This window comes from Phyllobates terribilis, unplaced genomic scaffold, assembly GCF_046119375.1.
Source record: "Phyllobates terribilis strain yellow unplaced genomic scaffold, ASM4611937v1 Scaffold_8__6_contigs__length_399053987, whole genome shotgun sequence".
Classification (NCBI taxonomy): Eukaryota; Metazoa; Chordata; class Amphibia; order Anura; family Dendrobatidae; genus Phyllobates; species Phyllobates terribilis.
In genome coordinates this window covers 87004725-87026089 of record NW_027362768.1, presented here as the reverse complement: position 1 = coordinate 87026089, position 21365 = coordinate 87004725, and the positions used below count along the sequence as shown (strand labels likewise).

The following is a 21365-nucleotide window of genomic DNA, read 5'->3' as shown; positions in this document are numbered from 1 at the left end:
CCAGCTGTGTGACTCACATTTCCCAGACATTTCAAAGTAAACACTGATGCGTTGAGCCCCGCTGCCAGCATAGTAAGGAGGTGTGCAGGATTCCTTCTGCGCAGTTAGAAAGCAGGTGGCATTACCAGACAGGCTTTGGGTGCAGGTGGAGGACCGAGAGGAGGTTGAGGAGGCAGAAGCAGTGGAGGAAGTTCGAGATAAAGAGGATTAACACACAACTCGTGGGGACAGTAAGACTTGGACAGCAGCCCCTTGTCCTGCTGTCACCATAGTTACCCAGTGCCCAGTCAGCGACATGTAACGCCCCTGTCCATGCCTTCTCGTCCAAGTGTCTGTGGTGAAGTGCACCCTGTCACACACAGAGTTTCTCAAAGAAGCGGTGATGTTGTGTGCGACATGCTAGTGGAGCGCAGGCACACCTTTCTTTGAGAAGTAGTGCCGACTGGGCATCTGGTACTGGGGCACTGTGACGGACATAAGGTCTTGAAAATCCTCTGTGTCCTCCAGGTGGAAAGGCAGCATTTCTGTAGCCAACAGCTTGCAGATGGTGAAATTCAACCTCTTAGCTTTCTCATGGCTAGGAGGAAATGGTCTTTTACTTTTCCACATCTGAGGGACCGAGGGCTGGCTGTTGTGCTTAGACGGTGTTGAGTAGGGTGTCCCCGGCAACTGCCGGTCTGTGAGGAAGATGCAGGCGGACATGTTAGGTTGCCTTGATCCAAAGGTGGTGCTCTCGATGTCGGAGAGCGCTCAACACTAGCAGGTGTTTCCACTTCCCAATGAACTGACGACCTGCCAATCACACTGGCTGTTGCGGGTAAAGAGGTGGCAGGTCTGCGTCCAAAAACATGTGTGACTGCTGTCCCCCCAGTCACAGAGGATGAAGAGGCTGCGGATGCACAAGATGGGGCAGACGGTGGTTGGCCCAGCCGGCTAGGCCGAATTGTAGCACAGTGAGCTTCCCACTGCAACTTATGCTTCATATCCATGTGACGGTACATGCATGAAGTACTCAAACTATGTATTTTTTGGCCTCTACTTAGCTTTTGCTGACAAATATTACAGATAACACGAGTTGGGTCATCCTTATCGATCTGAATAAATGCCCAGGCTATGCAAGGCTTAGAGCCCATGTGACCTGAAGAGCCACTACGACTTGTGGTCAGAGGCAGAGTTGTGGTTGAGGATGCAGTTGTTGACGTGCTTCCAGTACTCCGTCTCTGTTCAGGAAGGCGCAACCTAACCTCGTCGTCAATTGCATCTGTGATGCCCCGCTGCGCTTGGTATCACAGATCCTACAAGAGTGCATTGATGGAATCCTCCACAAGAGGCCCCCATAAACATTCACACATCTCCACCTTCCACCTCAGACCAGCAGAAGGAGCCCGTTAGGGATATAAATAGGGAAGGTGGAGCTAGGCAGTTCAGTTCTTCTGAAGAGTTCCTGCAGTAGAGAAGCCTAAGAGAGGTCAGTCTGCAGTGGAGCTCAGTCTAGTCTAGAGAACGCAGTTAATAGTTCAGCAGTGGAGCACGAGGCTCCTGCTTGCTAGATTCAGGGAGCCCAGATAGAGCTTAAGGTGTGCCGGTGCCGTAAGATCAGTGAAGCGCGGCAAGCTGCCATTAGTGTGTATAGCCTAGTGAGGGCCCGAGCAGGCCGAAGGCGAGTGGCGAGTTAGTACATAAGGGGCAGAGGAGCTTAACCAGCTCACCCCGAAGCATTTACCGGACACAGGATCCGAGCTTACCGGTATCTCTATGACCCAGTAAGGCATAACCGGAATCCCTGGAGAACTACGAGTCCCAGGATCGCTAAGGTGCTGATATGTAACAGAGCCAGGAGACGCTTAGGCCCCGCATACTGGGAGCGTGAACTCCAAGACAAGGCCCTACCACAAGGTCAGCCAGCGCAGGACAGAGACAAAGTTAGGCCTAGCTCCAGGCAGGTCAGAAACTTACTACGCAGAGGCAAGAAACAGGAGGCCCTACACCCGCTCATTGGGGAGGATCCTGATATGCACCCTTCACCCTACAGTGCTCCGGGATGTGCCTGAATTTCCACCAGTAAAAGGTACTGAAGTGACTACAGTGTCCGTTCCCGTTCTTGCTCTGACCCAGCTGGGTCTCGCCTGTCCTGCATTTCCCCTGCATACGCTGCCCTGAGACCTAGCTCCACCTGTGGGGAGCTATACCATCGAGCTGCCTTATCACCGGCCTCAGTGGACTGCTGCAGCGCTGGTGCTTGTCACCAGATACCACAGGTGGCGTCATGAACTCTTATAAAATTAACAATTATCCACCCTTTTAAAGAGAGACCCCAGGGTACGGGCCTGGGAGCCGACCACCGCGACATCCCCAAGGCCAGGCAAATGCCCGGGTACCGAGTCATCCCCATCCCCAGGGCTAGTCACATCCTCCTCCACCTCCTCTGCTGACCTCATCGACTGTCTGACTGTGGGTTGACAGTAAGTGGGATCTCCAACCTCGTCATCATCACCCTGTGTGTTATCACACCCGTCGCCCTTCCTGCCCTGACCGAAAAGTCAAGTTGTCGCTCCAATCAGGTATTTGAGTCTCATCATCGTCTTCATCATTGTCTCCACCAACAGGAGTTACAGTTTGGGAACAAGGGTCTACATTATGCTCAGAACCTTCTTCATCTGGTCCTGGATCCAACTTATAAAGATTCTGGGCATCGGATCAGATCATTTCCTCATCTGGATTAACAGAAGCTCTGGAGCAGACCTCCGTTTCCCAGGCTATAGTATGAGTATACAGCTGGGCAGACTCAGCCATCTGTGTTACCCCATACTCAGACGGGCAGCTGGAGACTTGGGAGCTGTGAGGAAGCAAGTGCGATTGGGGTGACACCTCTGAGGACTGGAGTATTTGTGATGTTGAAATTGAGGTGATGGAGAGCCCACTTGAAGGAGCACTTGATATCCGTTGAAGCACCTGCTGTTTTTGTGCCTCATCTAGAATTTGTAGCGATGGGCGTGTCCGTAAGAATGGGATCGTATCACATTGTCCACGAAAAGAAGTCGACATCTTAGTTTGGCTGGAAGATGGTCTTTCTTCTGCAGATGTTACTCCCTCCCCCACCGTGGGGGGCCTTGACCCACCGGCGGACAGGCACCAGTATTGGGATAGGGGGGCTGGCCGTCAGGGTCCACCGCGGCTCTGGCACAAACCCGGCGACACAGAGGTGGCACAGGCAGGAACGGACTGGCCGTGTCGGCTTCTCACTTTTTGGATTTTAGAAGGGCATGACATGCCTATATCTGTGTCTCCCCCTCCTTTTACTCCTCCACCTCTTTTCTTTTCGCATGACTATATGTACTTGTCACTTTTCCATGTGTTAGTTGTGTCTTCTGAGCAGTTTGTCAGCTTTTGGACACCTTTGAAGGTGTTTTCTATGTGTTTCTATGTGTTTTTGTTTGCCTGCCATTGGTTTTAACGGTGTTCGAAGGTGTTCGACGAACAGTTCGGCGAACACACGGGTGTTCGACGAACCGAACCGAACTCGAACACTACGGGGGTGGCTCAACACTATTTATAGAGCTTGTTCCTGACATAATACCTTGTGGGCTGCAGTACTGGTAACCAGCCACAAGATGCCACGTTGGGTCTGCCAGCAGTATTGCAGACAGTGATTGGGTTAATGGTGTGTGATGACAGCCCACAGAGGGTGGGCACATTAGGAAAATCACTGCTTAGTTTCCAGAAGCAGGAAGTGATGATTCACTAAGGATTAGGACAGTGAATCATACGGGCAGCCTGAGTATATGGTGGCTGCTAAGGTAGATGGGAGCTCCATACCCTCAGATAGTGGGATCATCAGTGTAAAGATCTCCCTGCACAAGAGTCCTGTTAGCCGGCCGGAGAAGCTCAACGGAGGTATTGAGAACCCTGTGCACTTCTAGTCTGCAGGTAGCAGAGGAAGATAAATAGGACTCCAGGATAAGACGTGGGGTAGATATTGGATCCGGAACACTGCCGGTATTGCAGAAGAGTCTCTTGGGCTAGAGATTAGAGTCACAGAGATGCTTCACCTAAAGAGGGAGCCAGGGCTGAAGATGTTACCAGCGCCTGTGAGGGAGATAATACAATGGATAAGGCCCGACAGGTTATCTGCCTGTAAATATTGTACATATTCCTCTTCCCCAAGTAAAGTCCAAGTTATGATTGAGAATCTCGTGTCCTCTGAATTTATTGCTGCCCTGGTCCCAGATGAGAAGTGCCTGAAGTAAGTGGAGAGTCCCACATACACAGCCACACATCAGAGGGAGGACACGAATTGTCTGTAGGGTGCCAGAGCGAGATGGGGCTACAGCCCGCCCACGACTGCATCGCCGGGGCTCCTTACAACCACATCTTCAGGAGGAGTTGATAGTGGGAGAGGGCTCCCTCTCATCTCATGCTCCCTTACACGCTAGAGGCTGGATCTGATTGGCTGTATTTCAGTATAAAGTCTTATTCACATGTTTTTATTTTGAGCAATGTCTTCAAAACACAATTCAATTATAGTCTCTCCTATAGGTTCCACCTCTTATTTTGGCTTATAAATACTGATGAAACACTGACAAGTAGAGCAGTGTTTTATGCATGTCTGTTTTGGGCAAAGTCCCACTACCAAGTGATCAAAGAATTTGCATGTTTGTCAGGTCTCAAATGTAACAAAAAATAAAAAGCCTCCTGGACTGGCATTGTTCCTTTGCTCTGAGCGCCGATGTCCTTTGCATTCTTTAGCTCACCTGAGCATTGCAACCTACTAGCAACAGCCAATGGGCTGCAGCCTTCATACTTTGACAGATAAGACCGTTCTGTCTGATGGAAGTGTGAATGGCACAAGATCACCAGTGACCGTGTTCGAATGGCCACAGTTTGGGAGGAAAGTGTGTTTTTTTTCTATTTTTTAATTTTAGTAGGCACATTAGTGAAATTATTTAAACAAAACATTGACTTCCTGAAACCTGAATACCCTGTTAAGAATTTACCACCAAGATTAGTAATCACATACCTTTTTATAAAGATTTTGTTTTTCTTTGCCATGTCATCCATCACAATCTTTAAGGGAGGATATGGACACAGTCCTAAGGTGAAGAGATGCAACATTTAAACATCCCAATATTGGAACATTGTAAGGATGGAGACTTTTGCACCACAGGAGGTCCTAGGTTCAAATCTGACCAATGAAAAAGTCTGCGTGAAGTTTTGAATGTACTGACTATGTTTGCCTGGATTTCCTCCCATATTAAAGATTAACCCTCAACTGGTGAGGTGCGTTTTTTGTCACGCAACTGGTGATGTAGGGTTTCCTATACCCCAGTGTTTAGAAATCCCTTATTTTTACAGAAAATGCAAAGATCACATTTGTTTTAATCGTTTTCTTATTGGCGATTGATTGCACATGAGTATAACAAATTTTTGACACCCACAAATGGATGGAAGCTAGCGAGACACGTATCCTCATACCAGCATTTTTCAAAGAATGGCAGCCGAACAAAAATTCCCTGGGGTGTGGCAAACCCCACCTCATCTGTTGAGGGTTAAGCTCACAATCTAGATTCCCTATTGGGAAAAGTGACCAGTGGTCCCCAACCTTCCTTGATACCCACATTCAGGTCAGAGAAGGTCGCAAGCTACATCCAGGACTTTCCCTACCCCTCCCTGAGTAGTGACATTCAGCGCCCACCTTCATCACAGTAGTGACACCAAGAGCCTACATTATCAGCATAACGACAGCCAGAGGTTCCCCACAGAAATAGCATGGAAGTATACTTTCATCCAATGGTTCCCACCATTGGGTATTTTCACATCAAGCGTCTATCACCTACTCCATCATCCCATCTCCAATTTAGCACTTAATTTAGTTCTCCAACCTCAAGGCCAGTAAATGAGCATCCAGATCGTCACTTCTTTGCATGGCTACTGCTAAAAAAGTCACCAAAGGGACACCTGTCATTTGAAGTGGTTTGCTAGACAGACGTAGTGCTAATGCACCAAGCTGGCAGATAACCAGCAGCTACACATGGACCCACAAGCCACATATGGCTCAAGAGCAAAATTTTTGGCGATTCTTGGTGTAAAGGAATATGTTGGCACTATATAAACAATAGAATTACACTTGAAAAATGTCCAAAGTTTTAGGGATCATGCAGACATCCGTGAAACTCCATCCAAGCATGACCTCAATGCATTGACTGTCTGGGGGTCTCCAGACCCAAACAAGAAAGCATTATACATCCATATCAGACTGTCAAGCTTGGGTCAAGAGACCCACAGACAGTCAGTACATTTTGGCCCATGCTAAGAGTTTCCCGGATGTCTGTATAAACCCTAAGGATATGTTCACACAGTTTCCATTCCAAAAACTGTGCAAAAAAAAATTCTGTTTGAACACCTACCGGTAGCACCCTTGCCATTTAGAGGTCTTTTAGCAGAAACTGTAAATCATGTCTGGATGGCAGACACTGAATTTAAGAGCCCATTGGGACCATATGGCTTTCACAGTATTAGGTAGTTATCTTACCACCACTACCTCCAAAAAAACTTGTTACAGCAAGGAGCCAAATTGAGGTGCCGACTGACGAAACTCCTAAAAGGATTGTCGAACTTCAACTAAAATTGCTAAATTTAAATATAATATATTTCATTTTACATTTATTTTTGAAAAAAAAAAAAAAATAGGAGCAGCATTTCATATTATGTGAAAAAACGCTAATATCACAGAGGAAGAGAAAACTCTGTGTTGACAATCTAAAGCAAACACAGTTGCCAATAATGTGACCCCCAGTTTGAATTCTGCATTTAATCCATATGGTTTTAATGTATTTAATCTCCTAATCCATTGAAGTTTTTATTTTCAAATATAAAATTTTCCAAAATGGTAGGGAATGTTATAATGTGTTTACATTTTACATTACATGCTTTAACCCTGATGGATTCACCACCACCACCGGCTGCTTCCTATAAAACTGAGGCAGAATTGCTATTGAAATGATGGCTTTGAAAAGTCAATCCTTCATGTAGATAGCAATTCACTTAATGAATTAAGCGCATCTTACAACTGCCGTGCGCTTCCGCCAGAAGTGTTACAACATCCATTATTGGACTACACAAATGTGGTATAAAATTTGATGAGTTTTGTCGGGACCCACCCCATTCTATCTTCACCCACTTTGGCAAAGCTGGCGTAAAAACTCCCAAAGTCGCAGAATTTTTGAGCAATTTCAAGTTGCATAACTTATTATTATAAATGTATATTAGCTACACTTAGTCTTAAAATGCCTTCACTTTACCTTTGAAAACTCTGGTTAGCCAGCGTCCTTGTAGCTCTGCTGTTGGCATGATGGGTCCAAGTGGTTGAATAAGGCCTAAAATTCCCAGTGTTGGCTTTTCAAGGGTAGGTGGAAAAACATTTTTGTATAGGTGGATTTTGTTTTTTTCCATATTGATGACGGATTCGTCCAAGAACGGGAACGAAAAGGAATATCCTGTCGCAAATATAACAACATCAATGTTGTCCTCAAATGACCCATCTTCAAATTTTGCAACAGTTTCAGTGAAGTCCAAGACAGATGGTTTTACCACTACAAAGCCGCACATTATACGGCTTGGCAGCTCATCATTAAGCAAAGGCTCTTTAAATTGTGTCCTGCAAATTGGAGAGAGAAAATAGAGAAAGGCAAAATTGGTTTGGTTCTCTACTGAAAACAGCAACCATCTACAAGAAGATTACATTGTTGAGCGCTATTGAACTTAAACACTGGCAGCACTGTAAACTTTGGATTAATTTGGGAAGGACAGGAGAGGTCCAGGTGTAAGGTCACCTGAGGTCAGCATATGACAAGGGACATAGCCATTATGAGCCGATTGCTGGTAATGACTGAAACATAGTGCCTATGTCTCTATATTCTCAACAGTTTTAAATATAAGCTTATGTTAATATAATTGGAAGTTTTAATATATATATATATAATATTATACACACACACACACACACACACACACACACCTCTAAAATATTCACATAATATTTAAAATATACACATACAGTACAGACCAAAAGTTTGGACACACCTTCTCATTTAAAGATTTTTCTGTATTTTCATGACTATGAAAATTGTACATTCACACTGAAGGCATCAAAACTATGAATTAACACATGTGGAATTATATACTTAACAAAAAAGTGTGAAACAACTGAAAATATGTCTTACATTCTAGGTTCTTCAAAGTAGCCACCTTTTGCTTTGATGACTTCTTTGCACACTCTTGGCGAGCTTCAAGTGGTAGTCACTGGAAATGGTCTTCCAACAATCTTGAAAGAGCTCCTAGAGATGCTTAGCACTTGTTGGCCCTTTTGCCTTCACTCTGCGGTCCAGCTCACTCCAAACCATCTAGATTGGGTTCAGGTCTGGTGACTAAAGGCCAGGTCATCGGCGCAGCACCTCATCACTCTACTTCTTGGTCAAATAGTCCTTACACAGCCTGGAGGTGTGTCTGGGGTCATTGTCCTGTTGAAAAATAAATGATGGTCCAACTAAATGCAAACCGGATGGAATAGCATGCCGCTGCAAGATGCTGTGGTAGCCATGCTGGTTCAGTATGCCTTCAATTTTGAATAAATCCCCAAAGGTGTCACCAGCAAAGCACCCCCACACCATCATACCTCACGGTGGGAACCAAGCATGTAGAGTCCATCCGTTCACCTTTTCTGTGTCGCACAAAGACACGGTGGTTGGAACCAAAGATCTCAAATTTGGACTGATCAGACCAAAGCACAGATTTCCACTGGTCTAATGTCCATTCCTTGTGTTCTTTAGCCCAAACAAGTCTCTTCTACTGGTTGCCTGTTCTTAGCAGTGGTTTCCTAGCAGCTATTTTACCATGAAGGCTTGCTGCACAAAGTCTCCTCTGAACAGTTGTTGTAGAGCTGTGTCTGCTGCTAGAACTCTGTGTGGCATTGACCTGGTCTCTACTCTGAGCTGCTGTTAACCTGCGATTTCAGAGGCTGGTGACTCGGATAAACTTATCCTCAGAAGCAGAGGTGACTCTTGGTCTTCCTTTCCTGGGGCGGTCCTCATGTGAGCCAGTTTCTTTGTAGCGCTTGATGGTTTTTGCAACTGCACTTGGGGACACTTTCAAAGTTTGCCCAATTTTTCAGACTGACTGACCTTCATTTCTTAAAGTAATGATGGCCACTCATTTTTCTTTACTTAGAATTTGTATTATGGCAAGAAAAAAGCAGCCAACAAGCTGCACAACACAACTGATGGTCCCAACCCCATTTATAAGGCAAGAAATCACACTTATTAAACCAGACAGGGCACACCTGTGAAGTGAAAATCATGTCTGGTGACTACCTCTTGAAAGCTCATCAAGAGAATGCCAAGAGTTTGCAAAGCAGTCAAAGCAAAAGGTGGTTACTTTGAAGAACCTAGAATATAAGACATATTTTCAGTTGTTTCACACTTTTTTGTTAAGTGTATAATTCCACATGTGTTAATTCATAGTTTTGATGCCTTCAGTGTGAATGTACAATTTTCATAGTCCTGAAAATACAGAAAAATCTTTAAATGAGAAGGTGTGTCCAAACTTTTGGTCTGTACTGTACATACAGTATACACATACTGACATTTTGGGCGATTTTGGGCAGTTTACCAAATCTTTATCCAATTATCAAAGTATGCAGAAGGAGCTAATTTTAGGTTTGGATGTGAATCACTGAATGGCTATGACTAAATAATAGGTTTAAAAATGAAATTGTACCGATCAATAGGCTGGAGCCCATAGTTAGAATGGCTAAACCACGTGTTTATATTTGTCTCAGTCAAATGTGCCACAATTGACATGGGGAGATTGTTTCTTTTGAAAGTCTCAAACCGTGTATCGTAACAGAAATCCCATGGGTATCCATGATCATATACACGGCTCATCACCCATGCACCTCTCCTCGTACTGAGAAATACCTGTAAAGAAAAGGAGAAGCAGATCTTTACTTATACACAAATTAGGAGAGAACTTTCAAATCAAGCAGGACAGAGAAAATTGAAGAAGTTGGATTGACCTTAAAATCTACTTTTGTGGAACTTTTGAGTGCATATAAAGAAAACATCAAATCATGGTGGCAAATGCAATCACTAGAAAACTATAGCAAGCATAAAATGGTTCCTCGTGGACTTAGGATCTACATTACTAACAATGAGGGGGATCTGTATCTAGGTGCACGAGTAAAGTGGTAAGAAGAGTCAATATCTTCTTCAGTACGATTTATGCAAATCCTGTTAGAGGAAGAGAAAGCGAGAAATCTTCATTAAGATTAAAATAAATCATTGAGAGGGCATTAAAACATAAATCTGCTCTAGATTTCTGTAATAGAGAGGAGAATCTAAAACTAGCAGTAGAATGATATCATCTGAGTATAAAGGAAAAGAAGCATAAGCGGTTTGTTAGGAACTGTTCTGAGTTTAAGGAAAAGCAAGGCTATCCATCTGTATTAGGGGTAATCAAATTTACCCACAGATGTTTCAACATTTAAATAATGAAGGGACATGACCAGGGCTCTTTGGTTGTAAAAGGGAATCAAATTATTAATTTGTCCTCATATTATACACAACTTTGATTTGGAAAGGTCAGTTTAGAGTAAAGGGTTGACATTTCTCTACAACCAGATTTGATCTATTTACATGGAAAAACGATAACCTGTTCATGAGGAAACTTAAATAGAAGATTTTTTGTACACAATGATGGGGCTAAATGTCAGCAATTGGGTATATCTCCTGATGAGCTTTCAGATATTTACAGAGCTTTCGGAGGAGGGTCAAAAGGTATTGGGTAAGGACCCTTCTCGGACCTAAAACCTAAAAAGCACAAAGATGTCTCCCACTGCAATATGTGAAGTATAGACATTGTTTTGAAATTCATTACAGAGGAGATATGTAACATTAATCTCAAATATGAACCTATCTGACCAACTTTGTCATTCACAGAAAGAAGAGCTCTTGATATGCTAAATGGGAACAGTCAGATCGTCATAAAACAATTAGACAAAGGTGAGAACACTGGTTATGGCATGTGTAAAATATGTGGATGTGTGTCTTCCAATTTTATCAGTCATACGATTCTACATATGAGATTCTCCAAAGTGATCCTACTAAGGAGTATATCACAGAATTATCTGGGTCACTTCTGGAGGCTCTCCATACAGGCTTTTCTTCTAAGAACAAGTTTAAATTTCTAGTTCCAAAGTACCCCCTAACAGCAACCTTCTATGAACTTCCGAAGATTCATAAAGGCATCAATCCCCTTAGGGGAGGACCTATGGTCTTGGGGATTGATGCCATTTGTCAAAACTCAAGTATTTACCTAGACAGGCTTTTAAAACCATTCGTGACAGCACACCCCTCATATTTAAGGGATACAACGGATCTTTTAAATAAGTTAGAAAGTATTACAGTCAATCCAGGCTCCATTCTGGCCTCAATAGATGTTGAGATGCTTTATAGTGGTATTCAACATAATGTAGATCTTAAAGCAGTGAAGTACTACTACCTTAACAGTACATATCTAGGGCCCCACAATAGGTTTCTCCTCGAGTTGTTGGATTTGGTTTTACAGTATGACTTTTCACTTCAATGGCAAGTATTTCCACCAACTCAGGGGCACGCCAATGGCGAGTCCATGTGCCCATAGGCCAATTTGCTCCTGGGTTGGTGGGAAAACACTGTAGTCTTCAGAGATGGGGGTTGCTATATATTGACGACATCCTTGTCATTTGGGCAGGTGACAGAGCGTCATTTGAATCCTTTATTGAATATCTAAACTAACAAACTGAGCCTGTCTTCTACACATGAGGTTGGGGAGGACAAGATTGTCCTTTTGGATGTCTGTATATTGAAAGAAATGAGGACTCTGATATTTCAAAAGCCCACTGCGACCAATAGTTTACTTAAGTGGGAGAGTCACCATCCAACCCCACTGAAAAGATGTATTCTAAAGAGGGAGTTTTACGGTCAGGAAAATCTGCTCTTTGAATGATTTTCAGGTCCAATCAAAACCTTAGGAAGGTTTCTGGATAGGGGATACCCTAGGCATATTGTTGAATCAGCATATGAACATGCATTGGGAGCCAATAGACCATTCTTACTGACCACCAAATCAAATTCTGATTCAGACCCCATAACACAATTAATAGGGACTTAAGATTATGGAAATTCTGAAAAGGTACTGGCAAATTTTAAGAGCTGATCCACATATCTTCAGGTTTGCTTCCTCTAAACCATCTGTTACCTTTAGAAGGGCGAAATCGATTAGGGACCATGTGGTACACAGCCACTTTACTCCATCAAAAAAGGAGGGGACTTGGCTGGACAAGAGATCTTCAGGTACTTTTAGATGTCGTCATTGTAGCATTGAGCACAAGAGTTTGTCTTTTTGTATTTATTGTTTGCTTGTTAATACATCTTTGTTTTGGTCCACGGATACGAATCCATCTATTGGAAGTTGGTTTAGGGTGGGATAAATGGGGAACTCCCTTTTTTGTCCTAAATGTGTATTGCCCCGCTACATAATCATTTCAATAATTGGGCCGGGGCATAAAGCAAATCTTTAACATATGGCATTGCAGGTTTATATCATATCGGAATATGTGTCCCTTTTAATAGCTGGACCGCAGGCAGCGCTCATTAACATTGATTTTTCCTGTGGAGCGCATTTCCGTTCCATACCCAAGTTGAGGACATCATATCCGGTACATGCGTTTGGTATAGTGATCATGGAACGCCTTAGGTGTTTCATGCGCCCCTTTGTATGCAGTTCACGCCTTTGGATGAAACCTCGAGCACTTCGATAAGATGACAGCGCCCGAAAAAGTTTTCAATGAGTCTCTATCTGGTCCCCTGATGAACCCCAATGAAGGGTGGGAGTGGGGTGAAGGGGAGGGGTGGGAATGCATCAGGACATGAGAGATTATATATATATATTTTTCTCTGCGGTATCTGTGCATCATGAATCGTGGTATGTGTTAAAGGGGCCCACAGACTTTCGCCCGGGGCCCAGAAAAACCTGGAGCCGGCCCGGTTTTGAGAGCTTTTTTTTACATGAATTTTATCAAGTTTTTGATGCTGTGTATTATCTTTTTGCTAGGTCATGTTTTAAATAAAACTGCTTTGTTTTTTGATAGTTCCTCGTATTTCACTGACAAAACTTTGTATGTTGATTACATGCATTTTTAATGCATTTCCGGAGTGGAAACACTAAAAATTAAAAAATACCGGCAAGACAAGTTGACATGTGAATTTGAAACTGGTACCCAAGAGGTCAATTTACACAGAGAAAAAAAAATAAAAAAAGCACAGTGGACATGAGATTTCTATAAATCCCATCCACTGCTGAAATTCTAAGATGCTACATTTTTGAAGGAGAAAATATGCAATGTCAAATACTCACCAAGAACTCATCATGGGCACAGCCTCAAAGTCTTGCCAAAGTGTACAATTAATTTTACATTTGTCTGCAACAGACTGTTCTTTGCTTGCAAATTAATAAAATGTATCTAAGGTTTCTTATTTTGGTTACCTGGGAAGCAGTACGACTGAGCTCGACAGCAATATCAGCTGCAGAATTCCCCATTCCAACAATAACAACCCGTTTGCCTTTGAAGCCATCAGAATTCTTGTACTCTCGGCTATGGAAGCATTGTCCTTTAAACGTTTTAATGCCTGTAGAACAGTTAATCATTTATATTATATATTCAAGTAAGATTTTTTACTACTTTTGATACTAAAAGGAAGGAGAGGTTGTAGCAGAGAATGTAGATTGCACCTATTGACAATGTATTCCATAGAAGCAGAGGGTAAAATGGGAAACTACTGTAATATTACATCCATTTGGAATCATTAGCAATGGAGGGAACGGTAAATGATTAATGTCATTGGAATATGCTTTTAGGATTCCATTGGATTCATGCTAATGTCAATTGGCCATTACTGTACTAATCACTGATTTCAATGTAGATATAGTTCAAGATTTTTACTGGATAATAAACAAACAATACATTGTAGTAAGGGAATTCTTACCGGGATAGGATTCCAGTGGATAGAATGGATCAGTATGGTGACCAGAGCAAACCATGACTGCATCAAAAATAGTTGTTTCCAGCTTCCCATCCATTTCGGTGGTGACATTCCACCGGCCACTGCTTTCAAAGTCTTCACATTTTCGCACACTGACGACAACAGTCTTGAGGAGGACAAACGGGATAGTGGCTAATGTTATCGTTCAATGTCCACATGATATTGATGTAATCTATTTTCTGGCATTCCCCACTTGTTAAAAAAAGTATTTGGACATTGGAGAGAAGTTGTCCTGTATTTAGAGAATCATCATGTGGAAGAACTATAATTTGTGCTGAAAACTTATGTAATCACTAGAGACCAACTCATACAAATGAAGCAATTTCATCAGGGGTGTAACGATCACAGTTGCAGACAGAGTGAATGCAATCAGGCCCGTGCGGGAGGGGTCCCATCAACACCAGCAGCTATTTCAGCTGGATGTGCATAAGAGGATGCACATTCAGCTGAAATGTATTGTGGCACAGAGACTCACTGGGTCCCTGCACTGCAATAGACTGCCAGCAAATCAGATGCTGGCAGCTGAAGTCCGTGTGCAAGCTACTGGAGACACATGGCTGCAATGTCACGTACTGGCTGTTGCTTGCACTCTGAAGTCAGCTGCAGTCATCTGTGCTGGCTATGGAAGAGGATGCAGCGCAGCGTGGCAGCGGAGGAAGGCAAGTAGAATTTTTTTTATATTTGCTGGAGAAGAGCAGAACAAGGACATTATGGCTAGGTGCCCATGATAAAGTTACAGCAGCGTTTTGGATGCAGCATATTTTCGCAGCGTCCAAAGTGCTGCGTCAGATCCCGCAGGTAATCCGCATGGTTCAATGAACACATGCAGATTTAGTGCATTTTATCCATTCTATTGTGGAAATTTCTGTTGCCGAGACCAGCGTCACCACAACAGAAATTAACATTCTGCTGCGACTTGTAAATAGTGTTGAGCCACCCCCGTAGTGTTCGAGTTCGGTTCGGTTCATCGAACACCCGTGTGTTCGCCGAACTGTTCGTCGAACTGTTCGTCGAACATCTTCGAACACCGTTAAAACCAATGGCAGGCAAACAAAAACACATAGAAACACATAGAAAACACCTTCAAAGGTGTCCAAAAGCTGACAAACTGCTCAGAAGACACAACTAACACATGGAAAAGTGACAAGTACATATAGTCATGCGAAAAGAAAAGAGGTGGAGGAGTAAAAGGAGGGGGAGACACAGATATAGGCATGTCATGCCCTTCTAAAATCCAAAAAGTGAGAAGCCGAGACGGCCAGTCCGCTCCTGCCCGTGCCACCTCCGTGTCGCCGGGTTTGTGCCAGAGCCGCGGTGAACCCTGACGGCCAGCCCCCCTCTCCCAATACTGGTGCCTGTCCGCTGGTGGGTCGAGAGAGCCCCCCTGTGGTGGAGGCAGCTCTAAGCTTTTTAATTTAAATTGTCCCTCTAATTTGAATGAATACACTTTAAATCCATTTACAAGGATCTATTGGAGGGCAAGTCTCATGCCAGCAGCCGCGTAATTCCAACTCCAGTAGCGTCCACTAAAGCTGCTGCAGTTAAAAAGCTTTTATAAGGATCGAGCTCGGCTGTCCACCGCAAGGCATCCTAATGCCAGTCCCAGCCCCTATGCCTTGGGGTGCCTCCTGATGCTCTTCACTAAGTATCCCGTGGTCCCGAAGCATTTCCTTTGAAAAAATTAAGTGTCCAAACTACAGGTGGTGTAGCTTGCTTAACAGCCGGGATAATCCGCTGACTAGCAGACACTGCTACTAGGCACAAAGTATTTCCTGGGCTAGATGCAGTTAAAAATTTGTAAGTAGATACTCTCGTTGGATGCTGAGAAAGCATTCCATAGAGTCTCCTGGCACGCCATATATGATTCTCTTAAAAAGCTTGGGGTAGGGGTCTAGGGGACCCTTTTATAGCCAAAATCATGGCCCTGTATCACAATACGTCACCTAGGCTGAAGATAAATGGAACTGTAGCACCGAGGGCTCGGTTGCTACAGACGTATTGCACCTCACCCAGAGGTGTGATATCTCACTCTCAGATAAGGATGGAGTGTGGATCAGGACCCGACACCTGCATGCATTACACCACATTGCCGTGGGGCAGGGCGACCAATATGCCCCTGAGATGGGCACGACAGTCCCTGTCCCTGGCTGGAGTGGGGGGAGGGAACACTGAGGAAGGGGAACCCTGCAGTGCAGGAGCAGGGAGGAAGCAGTTCCTGGGTGCATTGAGAAGGGAGTATAAAAGGTGGGCACCATCTTAGTTCAGTGCAGAGAAGTCTGAGCAGAAGTGGCAGGGAGCAGGGGCTCTGCATGAGCTCTGCTCCGGAGGCGGGCCTAGTAACAGAGGCCCAGGCCTGCAAGAGGGAGAAGGAAGGAAGAGGAGCGGAGAAGGCTCCAGGAACGAGGAATGAAGGGATCCCAGGGGTGCGGACGGGCGAGTCGCCACCGCACGCCCGAATCCACCTGCGTGGAGGGGTCAGGCCAAAGGGGGAGACCGGTCCCCGAACTAGTGGAGGCAGGAAACGACCCTCAGCTAGAAACCGGAGGCTCTGACATTTTAGGTGGCGCAGCCCCTTGCTCCACCCGCTAGGAAGGCACCACATAGGGTCAGGGAAACTGGCGCCAAGTTTACCAAGAGGAGGCCCGAGGCAGCCGGACAGAAGTGTTGGTAAGAAAGGCCAGACAAAGGACACACAAAGGGGGTCCTGTGAAGCGCTCCAAAGTTATCTGGGAGTTGTCTGAGCCCCTCACCTGGTGAGCACAGTACGACGTGGGCAGCCGTTACCTGCAGACGTGGTCTGGATAATAAGAACTGTGAGTAAAGGCCCTGAACTGCATCACTGACTCCGTGTTGTTACTGCTGCTGCCCTGCACCATCACCCCCATCCTCCGCATACACTGCCCTGAGGCTATACTCCTCCCGTGGGGAGTTATGCTACGCTCTGCTGCACCCACAACACCAGCCTTAGCGGTCTGCCCTGTAGCGGCGGTTCACTCTGACCGCAATCCACGGGTGGCGTAGTCGGACATTTAAACATCAAAACCACATAAATAGTTCCGCCACTGGTTTGACCGCCCTGAGCCACGGAACCGGATGGCCGCCACGAAGACTACAACCACCAGCATCCACCAAAAAGGGTCCGGCTCCGGGTGTCCCAAGGCCCAGGGGGTGCGTCAGAACATTTTCATCACCTTTCACAATCACCAATGGGACAAGGCAGGGATGTCCTCTGTCCCCTCTCTTATACATCCTAGTGACGGAGCACCTGCTCTCATCAATTCGCCATAACCCCAATATTAGGTGCATTGAGGTGGGAGGCACCGAGTACAAGTGCTCTCTATTTGCTGATGATGTCCTAGTATATATCACTCAATCACATATATCCATCCCTGCTGTTATGGCTGAAATAGATCACTTTGTTACATGGTAAAATTTTAAAATCAATGCAGCGAAGTCTGAGGCCCTCGATGTCTCCCTCCCTAAATCCATATAGGATTCCATCCAGTCCAACTTTCCCTTTGCCTGGCCCTCACAGGGTATCAAATACTTAGGAATTCCTATTCATAGAGACCTCTCCCATCTATGTTATCTTAATTTTGGGCCCTTTATTGAACAATTCCATACAGACCACGGTTGGCAAGTTAGAACTGTAAGATTCACTACGTGAACCACTGGTGTTTTGTGGAAAAGCACATGTACACCGCGTTCCAAATTATTATGCAAAAAGTGTTTAGGAGTGATAAGGGAAGAATTTGTTTGTTTGTCAGTTAAACTCATTGATGGTGATGTGTGTCAGGGCTCTTTATATCACTGTAAGCAATTGCAGACACCTGTGCTAATTAGTTTGGCAGGTGTGTCCAATGAAAGGCAAGACTACTTAAGAAGGCTCTCTCACATTATTAAGCAGCCTACATTTTCTGCCAAAATGGGAAAGAAAAAGGATGTGTCGGCTGCTGAGAAGCAACAAATTGTGGAGTGTTTAGGTCAAGGCATGACTACAATCAACATTGTGCGATGATCAGGATGAAGTGTCTTGGCAATCAAGAAGTATGTAGCTGATTCACAGTACACACGTGTGCGTGCTGATAAGGGCAAATTGAGGACTCTTTCCTACAGGCAATTACGTCAGGTTGAAACAACAGCGGCAAAAAAGCCTTGTCATAGCAGCAGACAAGTTTTTGAAGCTGCTTGTGCCTCCAACGTCCCCCGAACAACAAGATGCAGGGTCCTTCAGAGGTTTGCAGCTGTGCATACGCCATCCTGTCGACTTCCTCTATCCACTTCACACAAGCAGAAACGGCTCCAGTGGGCCAAACATTACATGAAGACTGATTTCAAAACTGTTTTGTTCACGGATGAGTGCCGTGCAGCGCTCGATGGTCCAGATGAATGGAGTGGAGGATGGCTGGTTGATGGACACCCCACGCAAACACGGCTACAGCGCCAACAAGGAGGAGGTGGAGTAATGTTTTGGGCTGGAATCATGGGGAGAGAGATTGTCGGCCCCTTTAGGATCCCTGAAGGCGCTAAAGATGAACTCCATAATGTATGTGGATTTTCTCAAACAGCACTTCCTGCCATGGTTCAAGAAGAAGAACCGTGTATTTCACAGCAAGATCATTTTTCTGCATGATAATGCACCATCTCATGCTGCACATAAAACATCTGCATCTCTGGCTGATATGGGCATAAAAGGGGACAAACTTATGGTGTGACCCCCGTGCTCCCCTGACCTCTACCCCATTCAGAACCTTTGGAGCATCATTAAAAGGAGTGTCTATGATGGCGGGAGGCAGTTCACATCTAAGCAACAGCTCTGGGAGGGTATTCTGTCCTCATGCAAAACAATTGAAGCAGAAACCATCCAAAACCTGACAAATTCAATGGACGAGAGAGTTCAGAAGCTCCTTTCGAACAAGGGGTCCTATGTGAAAATGTAACATCACCTAGAATAAAGTTTTGAGTTGAAAACTGTTTGATTTCAGTTTCTAACAACCTGCTAATGCTTATAATTTCAAAAATGACCATTTTTTTGGTCTTTATTAAAATTAAAAGGTTGATCGAAAAGTTTGGGGGATCTAAGAGTGTGGCAACCCAGTAGTCATGATTACTTCGAATTCTGACAATATGAGGGTCATGCTGCAGGTAGTGCAGCAAGAAGGCACTTATGTGCCTTGCGCATCTCGGAGCCCCAAAATTATTTTCTGGGCTAGATGCAGCTAAAAATTATTTTTAATTTTAAATCTGGTGAAGCTTTAGTATAGATGGCCTAATAGGATCAGTGCTGCACACTGCTACAAAGCCCAAATTATTTTCCAGTCAAGATACAGATAAACATGATTAGTAATTTGAAAGCTTAAAACGTTTGGTAGGGTGATTTTAACCAATCATCAAGCTTTTACTCTCCCCAGGATGACACAGGGGTAGAAAAGTCGTTTCGGATCCATGATTTGTTCATCTTTATGAACGTGAGTCTGTCTACATTATCAGTGGAGAGCCGCGTGCGCTTATCTGTCAGCACACCACCAGCAGCGCTGAACACACGTTCAGACAGAACGCTGGCTGCGGGGCATGACAAGATCTCCAAGGCGTAAGTGGCTAGCTCCGGCCATTTATCCAGATTGGAAGCCCAAAAAGAGCAAGGGTCCAGTGACACAGTCATGGCTTCAATGTTTACTTGGAGATACTCCTGTACCATCGTCTCTAGGCGTTGACTATGTGTCAGACTTCTTGTCTCCTGTGGCCTTGCAAAGGATGGGCTAAAAAAGTGGTGAAATGATTGCGCAAAATTGATGTTACCAGCAGATACTGTTGTTCTGTTACGGTTTGAGTGCTGAACACTTGACGGTCCCACGGTTGGCAAGTTGGAACTGTGAGATTCACTACGTGCACCACTGGTATTTTGTGGAAAAGCACATGTAAGATTCTGCAACAGTCTCTGCTGATACTCCTGCATGCGTGCATCCCTTTCTATGGCAGGAATAATTTCTGCAAATTTACTTTTGTACCGGGGATCTAACAGTGTGGCAACCCAGTAGTCAGGATTATTTCTAATTCTCACAATTCGAGGGTCATGTTGCAGGTAGTGCAGCAAGAAGGCACTCATGTGTGTTGCGCATCCAGGAGCACCAAGTCCCTGTTGTGTTGGTGGCGAGGTAACAATCATGCTTCCTTCCTCTGTCCTCTCCCCCCAACCTCGCACAACAGAAATGTGATCAAGGTCTCCCTCATCTGATGAGTCTTCCATCAGTTCGTCCTCCACTTCTTCCTGGGCTCCTGCACCTTCCTCACTAGTTTGGCTGCTACCATGCGCCCTGGTAAAACCATCTCCCCCACCCTCACATGCCTGCCGCCTTGGTGCTGCCGACCGTCTGGACCTTGCAGATGTTAGCCCTTCCGCATACAACTCCTCCTCCTCTACTCCTCCACCTCCTCTTGTGCCACCACCTGACTCCGAATTCTGTTTAACATGTGCTCCAGCATGTAAATCACCGGAATAGTCATGCTGATAATGGCATCGTCAGCACTAAACATCTTCGTCGCCATTTCAAAACTGTGCAGAAGGGTGCATAGGTCCCTGATCTGAGACCACTCCGCCAGCGTGATTTGCCCCACCTCTGAATCTCGTTGGCCCAGGCTATACGTCAGAACGTATTGCACCAGGGCTTGTCGGTGCTGCCACAGTCGCTGCAACATGTGCAGAGTTGAATTCCACCGGGTAGGCACATCGCATTTTAGCCGGTGAAGTGGCAGGCCCAACGACTTCTGTAGAGATGTAAGTCGCTGAGCTGCGGGATGCGAACGGCGGAAGTGAGCACACAGCGACCGTGCCCTCTGCAGAAGGCCATCTAGTCTGGGATAGTGGGCTAAAAATTGCTGGACAACCAGGTTCAACACGTGAGCCATACAAGTCACGTGTGTGACATTGCCCCGGCGAAGGGCCGCACCCAGGTTTGCAGCATTGTCGCACACGGCCTTCCCTGGTTTCAGGTCCAGTGGAGACAACCATTCATGAAATTGGTTCTCCAGAGCTGACCACAACTCCTCAGCTGTGTGACTCACATTTCCCAGACATTTCAATGTAAAAACCGCCTGATGACGTTGAGCCCTACTGCCAGCATAGTAAGGAGGTGTGCAGGATCCCTTCTGCGCAGTTAGAAAGCTTGTGGCATGACCAGACAGGCTTGGGTGCAGGTGGAAGACCGAGAGGAGGTTGAGGAGGCAGAAGCA

General features: G+C 45.1%; 1 protein-coding gene across 2 annotated transcripts in view; it reads right to left on the bottom strand.

Annotated features, from left to right (window-relative positions):
- Positions 1-21365, bottom strand: part of LOC141156753 (dimethylaniline monooxygenase [N-oxide-forming] 2-like) — an 84502-nt gene that overhangs the window by 9338 nt on the left and 53799 nt on the right. For both annotated transcript variants that reach the window (XM_073643101.1, XM_073643102.1), the window contains 5 exons: positions 14079-14241; positions 13579-13721; positions 9772-9971; positions 7299-7654; positions 5018-5090 (listed from right to left, as the gene is read on the bottom strand). In XM_073643101.1, the coding sequence (XP_073499202.1) occupies positions 5018-5090; positions 7299-7654; positions 9772-9971; positions 13579-13721; positions 14079-14241 (935 nt within the window). The remainder of the gene's footprint in view (positions 1-5017; positions 5091-7298; positions 7655-9771; positions 9972-13578; positions 13722-14078; positions 14242-21365) is intronic.